The following is a 15,012-nucleotide window of genomic DNA, read 5'->3' as shown; positions in this document are numbered from 1 at the left end:
CACATACAATTAAATAGGTTTTATTTATTTTTATTTATTTATTTTAAAGACAGGGTCTTGCTCTGTTGCCCATGCTAGAGCGCCATGGTGCAATCATAATACGGCCTTGAACTCCTGGGCTCAAGCAATCCCCTACCACCTTAGCCTCTCAATTAGCCAGGACTATAGGTGTGAGCCACTGCACCTGCTAAACAGCTTTTAGGCAAAAGGGAAAAAAAGAGCAATGAGCAGAATATTTGTGGCTGAACTGAAATCAATCAAAGGCAGCTATCCTAAGCCAACCCCAGCAAACTCCAAACCACCAAACCTACAGACTGACTATTCTAAACAAACCTACTAGTTATTCTAATTTAAGGAAGTGACATATAAACATAGGAATTTATGGCAGAATAATTACCTCACGGACTTCATCATCTTCTTCATTAGTATTTTTTTTTCTGCTTTCTCTGAAACGACGCACCTAGATCATGATAGAGTAAATCACAAACATGTTGCTTATTCCAGTTATGTAAATATAAAACAAGGGGCTATAATTAAGAAATGCTTTATGTTATAACATAAAACTTGGAAATTTAACAATCTGACTCACAAAAGAGTAAATAAATTATATCTTTCCAATTACTTATATTAAAACTGCAGAATGTACTCTTAAAAAAAAAACTCATATTGACCCAAAGCAAAATTATATTACCTCCTGCCAAAATGTTTCACATCACTGAAAGTCTTTCAGACTGCAGAGGCAAAACTCTAATACCCCATGGGTGTTACATTTCAGTAAAATTAGTTAAAAACAAAAATATCTTCTTGACAAGCCTCGAAATATTTATTACATTGCAAATGACTCTTGTGTACCTGGCTACAAGACATCCAGGAGGCTCTATGAAATGGCATCTTAAGTGGGTAGCCCCTAAAAATCCATTTTTATTAATAGTCAACTCCTGAAGGTTGCAAAGCTTGGTACCTGGTTCTTATTTAATGGTTCCTGTTCACAAGGCTCTTAATATACAGCTAGGTAGTTAGAGACAAGCCCATTTATTTAATAATCTACTCAGCACATATTTACTGAGCACCATGTGCCATGCACTTTCACAGAAACTGAGAATACAGTTATTAACAAAACAGACAAAAACCTGCTCTCATGAAATCTATGATCAAGTGTATACATGAGAGAGGGAACAGCAAATAAGACTCCAGTGTAAGAGGCTGGAGCAATTAGAGGAATCAACAAAAGTAACTGAAAATATGCAGCTAGTGAGGCAGGAAGAAAACAAGAAGAGTCCAGTATCTTGAAATCCAGCAAATAACATGTTTCAAGAGAAGGTTGAGTGAGATGTAAGATAAAAAACTGACAGTGGATTTAGCAATCACAGTCACTGGTGACCTTGACAAGAGCAACTCCACTGGAATGATGGGATCAAAATCCTGAGTGGATAGATTCAAGAGAAAAAGGAGAAAGAAGAATGAGGCAGCAAATACAGAAAACTCTTTCAAGCAATGCTGCTCTAGAAGAGGAACAAAGAAAGAGAGCAGTAAAGGAAAATGGGACTGAGAGTTTTGTTTGTTTCTTAAGCGGAAAGAAATAAAAGCATGTTTGTTATGATTGGTAGAGGAAAAACACAAGAATAAAAATATTTTAAAAGATGACATAGTATGTAATACTGCCCTGGGTGATATGTAGCATACCAAAGGTGCTAAGCCATTCACAGAAAAGAAATGAGAGTCAGAGTAAAAACAATGAACAGGGCCTAGGGGTCAGACGGTATTCTAAAAATTTTACATGAATTAATTCTTTTAATGCTTACAGCAATCTTGAAGGAGGACCTATTATCATTTTATCCTCATGTGAGGATACTGAGAGATAGTTAGGTTTAGATAACTCAATAATGGGTACACAGCTAATAAGTGTTTTGATTTTTGAACACAGTTGGTCTGGTCCAGAGCAACCATGACATACACACACACACACTCCCCCCCGCAAATGCACACCACACACACACTTTGCTGCTCAGGAGTCATAATGTCACTCCTAGTGAGGATGGTCATGTTTTATTTCTGGTAGGTACCTGAAAAATCTATTTATGCTATAAATCGGCAAACCCTAAACATCCAGAGTCAGAGTGAATGGTTTTAAGAGTGTGAACTGCCTGTCCTACCTCTAGAAGTACGAGGCATTAAATAATATTAGTTACACATTGGCACCATAAGGCTTTAAGAGAACCATTTTAACCAAAAGCACTAAAATAAGGGAATGAGTTTGTTTTCTTTTAAATGATACTGTTTTATTCTTCTGCTTAGGGGGAATTAGGGAAATAGAGAAAGTGATTGCCTGTAATACAACTACCTTGACATAACTATTGATAATATATCTGGGATATTTTCTTTATTTACATAAACATACACAATTACATATAAAATAAAAATAACTGAGATCATACTATTCACAGTTTTTCATCTTTGAAATTCTTTTCCCGCTTAACATTATCTTAGAAATATCTTCTCATGTTCTTCTTCCAAAATGTTATTTTTAAGCCTGTGTAAAATTTTATATGGAATACGTGCCAACATTTATTGTATCCATTTCCAATTATTCCCCACTACCAACTTAGTGTTCTAAGATGAATCACTCCATACACAAATCTCTATCTCACCATTTTTGTATGGTAATTTCCCAGGCTGAGTTAAAGGGTAAAACTTAAGCCTCTTAATATACACTGCCAAACGGCTTTTCAGTAAAGCTGTTGAAATGTTATGCTCCTACCAGCAGTGTGTTAGATACTATTTTCTCAAATTGCTGCCAATTTGACAAATAAAAGATGTATTTGAGTTTCTTTGATTATCCTAGGCTAAACACCATTTTCATGTGCTTATTGGCCATTAATATTTCTTTTATGAACCACCTATTCATGTCATTTGTTCATTCTTCTAACAAAATGTTTAATTATTTTTAAGATTCCTAAGAGCTCATTAATATATTAAGAATATTAACCTTTTTTCTGCCCACATACAAATATTTTCTTCATGTCAATAACTTTTAATTTTGTTTCTTGGCAATATGATACGCAAACATTTACAATTTCTATGTAGTCAAGTCCAGACAGCTTTTTCTGTGATTATTTCACTGCTTCTTGGTTAGCAAAAATTTTCTAGATGAAATTCAAGATCTCAATCAAAACTTACGAAAAAATTAAAATGAACAGAAATTACCATCCTACAAGTTCAGTTTTTTTTTTTTTTTTTTTTTGGAGACAGAGTTTCGCTCTTATTACCCAGGCTGGAGTGCAATGGCGCGACCTCAACTCACCGCAACCTCCGCCTCCTGGGTTCAGGCAATTCTCCGGCCTCAGCCTCCTGAGTAGCTGGGATTACAGGCATGCGCCACCATGCCCAGCTAATTGTTTGTATTTTTAGTAGAGACGGGGTTTCACCATGTTGACCAGGATGGTCTCGATCTCTTGACCTCATGATCAACCCGCCTCGGCCTCCCAAAGGGCTGGGATTACAGGCGTTCCACCGCGCCCGGCCCCTACTTTAAAGCCCTTTCAGGATCTTCAAGAGATACTATCCATGGGGAACAAAACGCTTATTTAGTACCAACCATATGCAAGACTCGGTTGTAGGCATTTTCTTCATTGTCTAATTTAATCTTCATTTTATCATTTCAATTTTATAGATATGAAAACCAAACAAATCAGAAAGGTTAAAAAGTGATTTACCAGAAAAAAAGAAAATCTCAGAACTACTCTTAAATAGAGAATATTTAAATACACCTAGACACTCAAATTAGTTACTTACCTCCTCATCGATTTTGTCTTCTAGGGCATCAATATGACGTTCTTTAAGAAATCGCTGTGTTTTCTCCAACTGATATTTCACTAATTCCTCAATGGCATCTTTCTCCTCCTTGTCCACAAATTCTTGTACTGCTTCACCCATCCCTCTTTCTGTTAGTAGTGAGAGCTGCACATTCTGTAAGAGTCATACAAAATCACTGGATGCAGAAATAGCACCTATGCTGAATATGTTATCAGGAAAAAAATACAGGACTGGTGAAATGTAGAGGCCTGATGGCTGGGATACTGAGTCCAAAAATGGCAGCTATGATTAACAATGAAATTAACCAGTGTGGTAGGCAAAATAAAAGCACCATAAAGATGTCCACTTCTTAATCTCTGGGACCTGTGAATACATGGCAAAGAGGAACTAAGGGTACTAATCAGCTGTCTGTAAAATAGGTAGATTATTAGAGACTATCCAGGTTGGCCCAGTGTAATCCAGAAGGTCCTAAAAAGCAGAAGACAGAGGCAGATGGGAGCTGGAAGGAAAAATAACTGCAGGGAAATGGTTAGAGAGATACAACATTGCAGGATTTAAAGATAAAAGGGGACCAAGATCCAAAGAATGAAGGAGGTAACTTAGAAACTGGAAAAGGTAAGGAAATGGATTCTCCCTTAGAACCTCCAAAAAGGAAGACAGTCATGCCAAAATCTTGATTTCAGTCCTGTGTAAAATTTCTGACCTACACAACTATAAGATAATAAATTTGTGTTGTTTTAAACCACTAAGTTTGTGGAAATCTGTTTCAGCACCAATAGGAAACTAATACAACCCGAGGATCTTAGAGTGGCACATACTCATGGCAGTAAGTTTCAGTGGCTTCACCATCATGTGGCTGTCTTTGTTTGCAGAATTCTAATTACATCCAAATATGAGAAAACTAAATCTGGATTGAGACCTTTGCAACAGAGACACAAAATAAAGTAAGAGAATAACAACATCAACAGTAACAGTTATGTTAATAATGGTATTCAGAGTTAACATTAATTAAACACTAATTTTTTTTGATGTGCAGCAACTACAAATGAATTGTCACCCTACTTACTTCTAAGTTGCTATTACGAATGTCCCTGATTTAACAGTTAAAATTATTCATTTAGTTTAATAATTGCAACCGAGAGACAAAGAGAATAACATCAACAATAATGGCTATATTAATAATGGTATTAATAACATTAATTAAACACGAATTTTCCCTGATGTGCAGCAACTGCAAATGAATGTAATCGTCACCCTACTTACTTCATAGAAACATTTTGAGGATTCATTTTGTTTAAACTATCAACTAAACATATCCTATATTAAAATCTGTTACTATAAGGTATCCATTATTCAAAATGTGAACTCTAAGAATATTACCTTCTCTGTGGTTTGAAAATACTGTTTTACAAGATCTTCTACCCTTAAAGTTGTTCCTTCTGAAGAAGGTTTTGTGATAAGTTTCCCAAAGTTGATCTCTTCTCCTAGAAAAAAAGCAGTATATCAAAAAAAACCTTTTATCATAATGTTAAAGCGGACATACTCATTCCAAGCTGTCAGTGGAGCAGGTAAGGCCAAACTTTACCAACACCCAGCTTGCTCAACCTGGTAAATTTTGAGGCAAAACAAGCCATTTTTGTTAATAGCTATGACGGACAAGTCAGTATTCCTTGTCCGTACTCCAGGTAAAGGTCTCTTGTAGCCGTTCTCACTGGGTGAAGCACAGACTTCTGGAGGTCCTCAAGTCCCTTTCAGGGACTTGACATTTCAAGTATAATGTCAAAAATACTCTCATAATAATCCTAAGATGTTATTCGCCTTTTTGCTGTCTGCCATCATTGCTACACTGATGATGAAAAAGCCGTCCTGGGTACTGCTGGTGCCTTGCGATGGGTCAAGGTAGTAGCACAAAACTCTGCTACGAATAGTAGTCACGACCATGTACTCATAGCTCAATATACAACAAGCCATTTTCACTTAAGAATGTCCCTGATTTAACAGTTAAAATTATTAATTTAACTAAATCTCAGCCCTTGAGCACATAACTTTTTAACATCCTGTGAGATAAAGGGGAAGTATGTTTAATGCACTTCTGCTGCATTACTAAGCAAGATGATTGTCTCAAAACCAGTATGAGACAAGAAGTTAGGAAGCACGGAGTCCAGTATTTGTTCTGTCAATAACCCTTGTCAGGTAAATGAATGTCAAGTATCTACAAGTGTTAAAAACCCAATGACGAAAAAGATAGAATCCCTGCCCATAAGAAAAATGACTACAATACAAGGTGGTAAGTGCTCCCAAGAATATAACACATAGAGAAAAAAGCAATTAATTCCTCTCAAAGAAGGCAGAAAATCATGTATAGGTATCAAACGCAGCTGTCATTTGAATCAAGGCTTGCAGAACGATTAACATTCACTGAGCAAAACAGGGAGAAAAAAATTTCAGGCAGAAAAAAATTTCAGGCAGAAAAGACCTAGAAGGGAAAGAGACACAGTGTTCACTGTTTTTCTTGCCAAATGGTGGGACAGGTGAAGAAAAATCTCTTTTGAATTTCAAAGCAGGAGAGTTAATGTTACTAAATAAATATGATTACTACATTTTACCATGCCAGACACTGTTAAGAACATTTACACACAGTGTATCATCTAATCCTCACAACAATCCTGTGACACCAGGATACTTCTTAGCCTGATTTTAGAGATGAGAAAACCTAGCAGAGGTTTAGTAATTTGCATGGTGTAGTTAAGTGGCAGAGCTGGCAAAGCAACAGAAAATGCTTTCAATAAAACACACAAAAATGCCATTGTTTCCATTGAGCAACTTGGGTTTACACAAAATTTTAGAAATCGCTAGAACAAAACTCACTACAGATGAAACTCTTGAAAGATATTTGTATATTCTAGTGGTGTATTCTGTTTTTCTTCTAAACGTTACACCCATAAAATTTCAAGCAATTGATATAGATGCATAATCTATTGCATAATGGAAATAAACCATTGTCAAGAAACAACTAATTGTAACTTACAACACAAAAATATAATTCTCTGATATGGATTTCCCCCTCCTAAAGCAGTATTATATGAGCGCTACTTGAATATCTGAATGATTGTTTCAGGTTGAATTCATAGCATACCCAATATCTGATTACAATTTGACAGCAAAAATAGAAGCCTATTAAATTTAGGCTCATAAAAAGCTAGGTAGCTTACTTGTAAACAAGAACCATACATTTCTATAAAAATTCTCTGACTCAATAACTCTAATAAGAGTCTCTATATTTCATATGTACAGTACTTCTTATGAAAAAGCACTATTTAAGTCAGATGACCCTTTTTTTTTTTTTGAGATGAAGTCTCACTCAGTCACCCAAGCTGGAGTGCAGTGGCACAATCTCAGCTCACTGCAACCTCTGCCTCCCAGGGTCAACAGATTCTCCTGCCTCAACCTCCTGAGTAGCTATGATTACAGGTGTGTGCCAACACGCCCGGCTAATTTTTGTATTTTTAGTAGAGATGGTGTTTCATCATGTTGGTCAGGCTGGTCTCAAACTCCTGATCTCATGAGCAGCCCGCCTCGGCCTCCCAAAGTGCTGAGATTACAGGCATGAGCCACCATGCCTGGCTGTGACCCTGTTTTATAAAGGCTAAAAAAGGGGGAATTATTTTTTGTGAAATTTAATTGGAAATTAATTACCTGGATCATCAGAAATATCAAATTATAAAACAACCGTTATTTCCAAAGTCTGAAGTCGTCCTAAATCGCTGTATACTTGAAGGTCAAAATACTTAATAATGCAAAAATTAAGAGTACATTTCCTGAACATTAACAATATATACTAAGTAATACATATTTATTTTGAGCAGTAAATCTCTAAAGTCTGTGTTATTACTTAGCAGGACTGTTTAAAAAAAAAACAATATTTACAGAGAAAGTCTTCCATTTCTTTATTGATATCCACAGGTTTAAGAATGATTGCTATGTAATTTTTAGAAGACAAGAGACTTAATTATTCTAACTGTCAGTTTATTTAAGACATTACAATCATATAAAAACATCTTTCATTATTATATTGCAGTTTTTACTAAAGATTCATTCACAAATCCTGTATGAGCATTTTTTAACCTGTAAAAATAACTAGCTTACCTGTTTTTTCCTTTTGTTCTCTGTGCCTGAAGAAATGGATAACGTCTTTTGGATTAGCTACCCGATCCACAAATTTCTGGCTAAAGCGAAGAACATTGAAAGGTTCAAAACCTCCACTATAGTCCACCTGAAAACACAGAATAAGCTATGAAGACTAAGAAACAACAATTTGCCAATTCTTAAGAAACGCACTAATCCTTCAGTATTCAGCATTTATGCTTGATACTTTCAAATTTATGAATTAATTTTCTACAATAGATCATGATGGACTATATCATTTATCCTATTGAGAAACTAACACTTGAAAAGTTTATAAGCATAAGCAAAATACTTTGTTGGATAGAATCAAGGTATGGCAATAATTTCCACAATGCAGAATGATTATGTATAACACTAATAGTCTACCATGCAAACCATTTGAAAAGGAGACAGAATTTCTACACAATCTCCTGAACTTTTAAAACAAAAAAACACCAAAATAAAATACTAGCCCTAGATGCATTAGTAAATTGGTCTATCTTAGAGATATGCCTTCACACTACAGAAAGATGAATGCTAGGAAAATCCAGGTAAGAAGAATGACATCTGCGAGCCTTGAGAAATGATTACCTTCAAAACATGGTATCTCACTGAAACTGACAACTTTTCTCAAGGTAGGCTCTTTCTACAGAAGACTATAGTGGTAAACAGACCTTTACAAAGAGAAATACCACCTTTCTTTTTTTTTTTTTTTTTTTGAGACGGAGTTTCGCTCTTGTTACCCAGGCTGGAGTGCAATGGCGCGATCTCGGCTCACCGCAACCTCCGCCTCCTGGGTTCAGGCAATTCTCCTGCCTCAGCCTCCTGAGTAGCTGGGATTACAGGCACGCGCCACCGTGCCCAGCTAATTTTTTTTTGTATTTTAGTAGAGACGGGGTTTCACCATGTTGACCAGGTTGGTCTCGATCTCTCGACCTTGTGATCCACCCGCCTCGGCCTCCCAAAGTGCTGGGATTACAGGCTTGAGCCACCGCGCCCGGCCCCGAGAAATACCACCTTTCTTTCTCAGAGATATGTTCTCCTAAACTAGCTGTTCTCAAAGTATTCTCTGGGGACCAGCACTGCACCACCTCACAGCTTATCCAAAGAGCTCCCTAACTAAAGTGCTCCCACTTTCACTCATCATCATTGTCTGCCAAGGTTTTTTCTTCATTTATTTGTTATTTGTGTATTATGTCTCTCTTCAGACCTCCACCTCCTATAAGCTCTAAAAATTCAAAATCTCATGTTTTACTGTCCCTGTATCCTGCAGCATCCGTAACAGAAGGTACTCAATAGGATTTATCCAATGAATCCATGAATGTCCTTTAGTCAGTACAATGTATTATTGCAATATTACTTATATGACAATATGTGCTGTTTTATGAATAAATTTGTAATTTATCATGCTTAGGAAAAGAAACGCCAATTTTCTATTTAAGTCTAGTTAGTTCTAATGCCACCAGGCAGACAAAGATGAGAAAATAGGGATATTTTGCCATGGTGAAGAGAACTATGTGATTCCCTTAGAGTAATTATTTTTGTATTACCCAGACCATTTTTTCCTTTTTTTTTTCTGAGATGGAGTCTCGCTCTGTTGCCTAGGCTGGAGTGCAATCTCGGCTCAATGCAACCCATACCTCCTGGGTTCAAGCATGCCACCATACCTGGCTAATTTTTGTATTTTTAGTAAAGACGGATTTTCACCATGTTGCCCATGCTGGTCTCAAACTCCTGATCTCAGATGATTCAGACGCCTAGGCCTCCCAAAGTGCTGGGATTACAGGCATGAGCCACTGCGCCTGGCCTCACCCAGACCATCGCTACAGTTATCAGACTATAAAAGAGAAAATACTAAATGCTAAATTTATTAGGTCTCCCTCTCAAATTCCTCATTTATAAACGTCTGGTCATTAACAAATTTTACCGGATATCCTCAATATTCTAGATATGCTGCTCAGAGCCAGGGATATAACAACAAATAAACACAATCCTGGTTGTCAAGAAATTCACAAGCTGACTGGGAAGACAAACATGTCAAAAGATCATTGCAAGCAGAATGTGAGTGGTGCTATAAAAGGTATGTATAAAGTTGAATGAGGACACAAAGGAAGAAGCATGTACTCTGGGGGGAGGTCAAGAAAGCCTTCTTTAAAGACGGAGGTTTTAGGTGGGTACTGAAGAAGATAGAAGGGAGGAGAGAAGTATGCAGCAGGATCACATGGAAACGGTTCCAGTGAAATAAATTCCACTGCACCCAGGAAATAGAAGCTTTTGGTCCAATGAGACTGGAGTTCAGGATGTGATGGGAGGAAAAGGAGGAGCTAAAATGTTTGGTTTAGAACAGATCATGTAGACCCATGAACGCTACCCTAAAAAGTTTAGACTCTTTCCTGTTAGTGCTAGGGAATAATTAAGTTATTTTTAGCAGAAAGACATGCAAAACTATGTTTTATGAAGAGGATTTTGGCATTAGTGTGGAGAGAGAACGAAACCGGAGGCAGGGTCCGGGTAGGAGGCTGCAGCAATAGGCCAGGAAGCATTAATACAGGCCTCACTACACCAGTGACAGTGGGATAAAAAAAAGGGACCAGATTTACCAATTGTGTACCAGACACTATTTAATCCATTTAGATCTCATAAATCTATGAAGCATTAGGGTGGTGCAGAAGTAACTGCAGTTTTTGCCATTACTTTCAATGACAAAACCTGCAAAAACTTTTACACCAACCTAATGCAAACCACGGGATGAGATGCAGTTGCTTGAGGTCATACAACTGGTGGTTGGGACGGAATGAAGCTCAGGAAGTCTGGCTCTAGATTGCACTCTTTACCTCTAGTCTACATCCCAGGACTTCTCAAATTTTAATGAGCATATACATTTCTTGGAGATTTTTGTTAAAATACAGTGGGTCTGATGCAGGGCCTGAGACTCTGCATTTTTAAAAATTTCCCAGGGGACAACAACACTGCTGGTCTAAACACTACACTCCTAAGTACCAGGCTTTAGGGGGCCCTTGCAGATACAGAACAACAAGGAGGTCTAAATAAAGACTTAGAAGTCATCACTCTATTAGTGGTCGTTAAACCTGTATGCTTAGACTGAAAAGAGGGCTAACTATGAGATAGGAAGGGATACACATAATTCAGAGAATGCCCAAGAGTAATTTAGCAAGGTGAGACACAATCTATTACATTTAACAATTAAAGATCATCTTTTCCACTGGCTATGAAATCAGAGCCTTGGTTATAGTGAACCGAGGAAGAGAAAGTTAGATGAGAGCTATAGGTTATGTACTTTTAGGGGCTTTGAAGGAGGGTAAGCAAGATGGGGTAGGTGTTAGGAAAAGGGAAAAGCATATTGGCAAAGAAGTCTGTTGTGTTTCTTTAACATGATAGAAAGGATAAGCAGATTTATAGGTACAGGAAATAATCCAAACAATAACCAGAACAAACTGTACAAAGTAGATTAGAAGGATGTGTTATAGGAAAAAAATAAGAACAAAAGCGGAAGCAGAAGAAGGTAAGTGAAATCAGAAGCACCAGAGAAGAGGTGGAGCCTCAGTGAGGTGACATGGGAGCAGACCAAAGGGAGATAAGGGCAGGTCCCATTTGCCCGAGAAACTGCAAGAAGGCCAAGGTGCTTAGAATGAACTGCGTAGAGGAGGGTAAAGATGAAGTCAGAGAGCTCGGCCAATCTATTAGATATAACAATAAATTATTAAGAAAATGAGAAAAATAAGTTACAAACCTATCACTTAAACTGTGATTAACTCAAATCCTTATACCTTTGTTTTTGTCTCCAAAGGTGATTGTTCATATTATTACGAGCACTCTCCTCACTACTTTTCAAAGAAACCATGTAAATTGTACATTACTATGCTTTGAAAATTAATAATGTTCAATTTGTATAAATAGGACTTACTCGCAGTCGTACAAGAGGCTTCTCTGGCTGGCGAGAATTACCCAGACGTTCCCGTTCAGCATTTTCAAGCATTCCTTCAATCTCAAAAATTTTAAAAAGATTAAAAAACAAAGTGGTAAATGTAGTTTAACTTGGCTGAATAGCAGCTTGCAATCAAAGGAATTTTCCTGAACTACATAATCATCTTTATTTCTTAGGCACCTTTTAAAATATACCTTCTTGTAATGCTCCTTTAATACTATTTGTTAATGTTTTTCCTTCATGAAAGTTCTTAATAATTTTTCAATCTCTAATTATTTTAGAATCAGATTTAAAATATTACTACTCATGTTTCAATTTTCTACTCATGTTTCAAGAAGGCTTCCTTCATCTTACCAAATTAAAACCAAGTAAGTCTAGTTTTTCAGTCATATGATCCATGGGAGGCTCACTAGAATATTTAGGGATCTATAAGCAAGGACTTTGGATTATTTATCTTGGAAAAGTTCAAGGTAAAAGAAAAGCAGATTGATGCTTTCAAATATCTGGATTTATCTCATACTCTGAGAGGACAAGATAATAACATCTTAAACTTGTAAGAGATCTGAAGACAAAAGCACTTGTTCTATACTGTTCTTAACGGGAAGACCAAGTTACAAGGAGACAGTATTAGATTCTTTCCACAAATTATGTGCACAGTGATTAGCTATCTTCAGATGGCCAACTTCATAGCTGAACAATTCTAGTTCTTAGGGAGTTCTTGTGTTGGAACAAAAACTGCCTTCTTACAACTTGGTTCTGATCTCAAGAACAATATAGAAAGACTGCTTTTGTCCTCAGATTTCTTTCACATCTAAGATTTTATAATCTTGTCCTTTAAATTATCTGTAACAATGAAGTCTAAAATAACTTTCTGCAATGATTTTTTATATGTGCATATTCAATATGGTTATGTAGATATAAAGTACTTGAAATGTGGGTAGTACAAGTGAGAAACTAAATTTTAAATTTAAATTTAATTAATTACATGTAAATAGCCACATGTGCTAGTGACTACCATATCAGACAGCACAGAGGAGATCTATAAGAACATGATCTCCTAGGTCAATTATTTCAATTCAACAAGCATTTACAGAGCATCTTTTTGCCAGGTACTAGGTCCAGTGCTAAGACAGAAAAGAAAGATATGGGGCCTCTCCTCAGAGTTCAGAACAGATTCACATGCTTATAAATAATATAACTTAACAAAGTACAATAATAGAAATGTATATAAAATGCAGAGAAAACAGAAAGTTATATGCACCTCTGGTGTTTAAAATGAACCTCTATTACTTTTATGTCATCAGCATCTGGATTCGTGTTACCAAAGCCCACAGAATTTAGGAGAGATTCATCCAGTGGACCTCAACCAGAGGTAATTTTGCTTCTCTAAGGACATTTGGCAAGGTCTGTAAACATTTTTGATTGTCATGACCAGTCAGAAGGGGTACTACTGGCATCTAGTGGGTACAGACTAGAGAGAATACTGCTAAACATCCCATAGTGCACAGAACCGCCTCCCACAACAAGGAATTGTTAGTTAAAAATGTCAACTAAGCCAAGGTTGAGAAACCCTGGGCTGACTCCAGGGAAGGGCATATGACTCAGGCCTGGATCAATCAGTGCAAAAGCAACTAATGCATTTTCTATCTCTCTGGCTTGAGAGACTGGATTTAGGGGGATTTGGAAATTTTAACCTAGGTTTGAGTTTCTGGAGTCAATCATCTTGAAACCAGCATACAACATATTACTCAAAAAGCTGTGACACTGAATGAATCACCTTATCTAAGGTTCAGTTCCTATAAACTATAGATGGTAGAACCCACCCACATTTAGCATTGTTGGCTAGATTAAATGCTGTCAACGGTGCACGTCACATACAGTAAGTCAGTAAATATCACTGGGCATACTTATTATCATTGTTACTATATTACATGATTTTTCATGAAAATAAAACATAAAGTAGGACAGCTGACAGAGAGCAAGAACTGAGCGTCAGCAAATGATACTAATTAAGCTGTCAATCCACATACTATTATTAAATACATTCATCTACCCAACCTCAGTAGTGGCTCGATTTTCTACAGAGACTTAGGAATGGCAATCTGCATACAGAGGAAGGTTTGGGACTTACTTTGCAGCAAGAGGGTGCATAGCAAATATATTTTTCACATTTGGGGTAGCTTTCAGGGCAAAAGGGACGCCTAATACAGATTATTAGAGGCTAAGGCTTTTCCCACACATAATATTCTTTCATTTCTCAAGCAAAGTCACTGCCTGCTTTCATAAATAAAATGAACAAATTATCCAATCAAGATTAAAAAGGAGAAAAGCATATTTCTCAAGATGGCTGAATAGCAACAGCTATAGTCTGCAGCTCCCAGCGAGATCAACACAGCAGGTGATTTCTGCATTTCCAACTGAGGTACCCAGCTCATCTCACTGGGATGTGGATGCAGCCTAAAGAGGGCAGGCAGAAGCACGGTGGGGCACTGCTATACCCAGGAAGCAGAAGGGGTTGGGAAACTCCCTCTCCTAGTCAAGGGAAGCTGTAAGGGACTGTGCTGTGACGAATGGTGCACTCTGGCCCAGATACTAAGCTTTTCCCAAGGTCGTTGTAACCTGCAGACCAGGAGATACCTGTGGGTGCCTATGCCACCAGGGCCTGGGTTTCAAGCACAAAATTGGGCAGCCGTTTGGGCAGATACTGAGCTAGCTGCAGGAGTATTTTTTTTCATACCCCAGTGACACCTGCAATGCCATCAAGACAAACTGTTCACTCCCTGGAAAAGGGGCTGATGCCAGGGAGCCAAGTGATCTAGCTCAGCAGATATCACCCCCACTGAGCCCAGCAAGCTAAGATCCACTGGCTTGAAATTCTCGCTGCCTGGAGAATAGCAGTCTGGAGTTGACCTGGGACACTCGAGCTTGGCAGGGGTAGGGGTGTCTGCATTACTTAGGCTTGAGTAGGTGGTTTTCCCCTCACAGTGTAAACAAACCTATCTGGAAGTTTAAACTGGGAAGAGCCCACTACAGCTTGGCAAAGCTGCTGTACCTGGACTGCCTCTCTAGATTCCTCCTCTCTGGGCAGG

The 15,012-nt window shown here is 37.6% G+C and overlaps 1 protein-coding gene across 18 annotated transcripts in view; it reads right to left on the bottom strand.

Moving 5' to 3' along the window:
* The window catches only part of MRE11 (MRE11 double strand break repair nuclease), a 109,305-nt gene that overhangs the window by 40,562 nt on the left and 53,731 nt on the right, over positions 1-15,012 (bottom strand). For 15 of the 18 annotated variants that reach the window (XR_013523160.1, XR_013523162.1, XR_013523161.1 and 12 more), the window contains exons 10-14: positions 11,903-11,983; positions 7,960-8,086; positions 5,194-5,297; positions 3,793-3,966; positions 398-460 (exon numbers count right to left, since the gene is read on the bottom strand). Coding sequence is in view for 14 of the 18 variants with exons in the window: in XM_035265235.3 (XP_035121126.1) it covers positions 398-460; positions 3,793-3,966; positions 5,194-5,297; positions 7,960-8,086; positions 11,903-11,983 (549 nt within the window). In the remaining 4 variants the exon portion in view is untranslated. The remainder of the gene's footprint in view (positions 1-397; positions 461-3,792; positions 3,967-5,193; positions 5,298-7,959; positions 8,087-11,902; positions 11,984-15,012) is intronic. The other 3 variants (XM_035265237.3, XM_078339933.1, XM_078339934.1) reach the window with 1 other exon arrangement.

The sequence above is a fragment of the Callithrix jacchus genome, chromosome 10, assembly GCF_049354715.1.
Source record: "Callithrix jacchus isolate 240 chromosome 10, calJac240_pri, whole genome shotgun sequence".
Classification (NCBI taxonomy): Eukaryota; Metazoa; Chordata; class Mammalia; order Primates; family Cebidae; genus Callithrix; species Callithrix jacchus.
The sequence above is the reverse complement of the archived record's forward strand: the minus strand, read 5'-3'. Positions and strand labels throughout refer to the sequence as shown.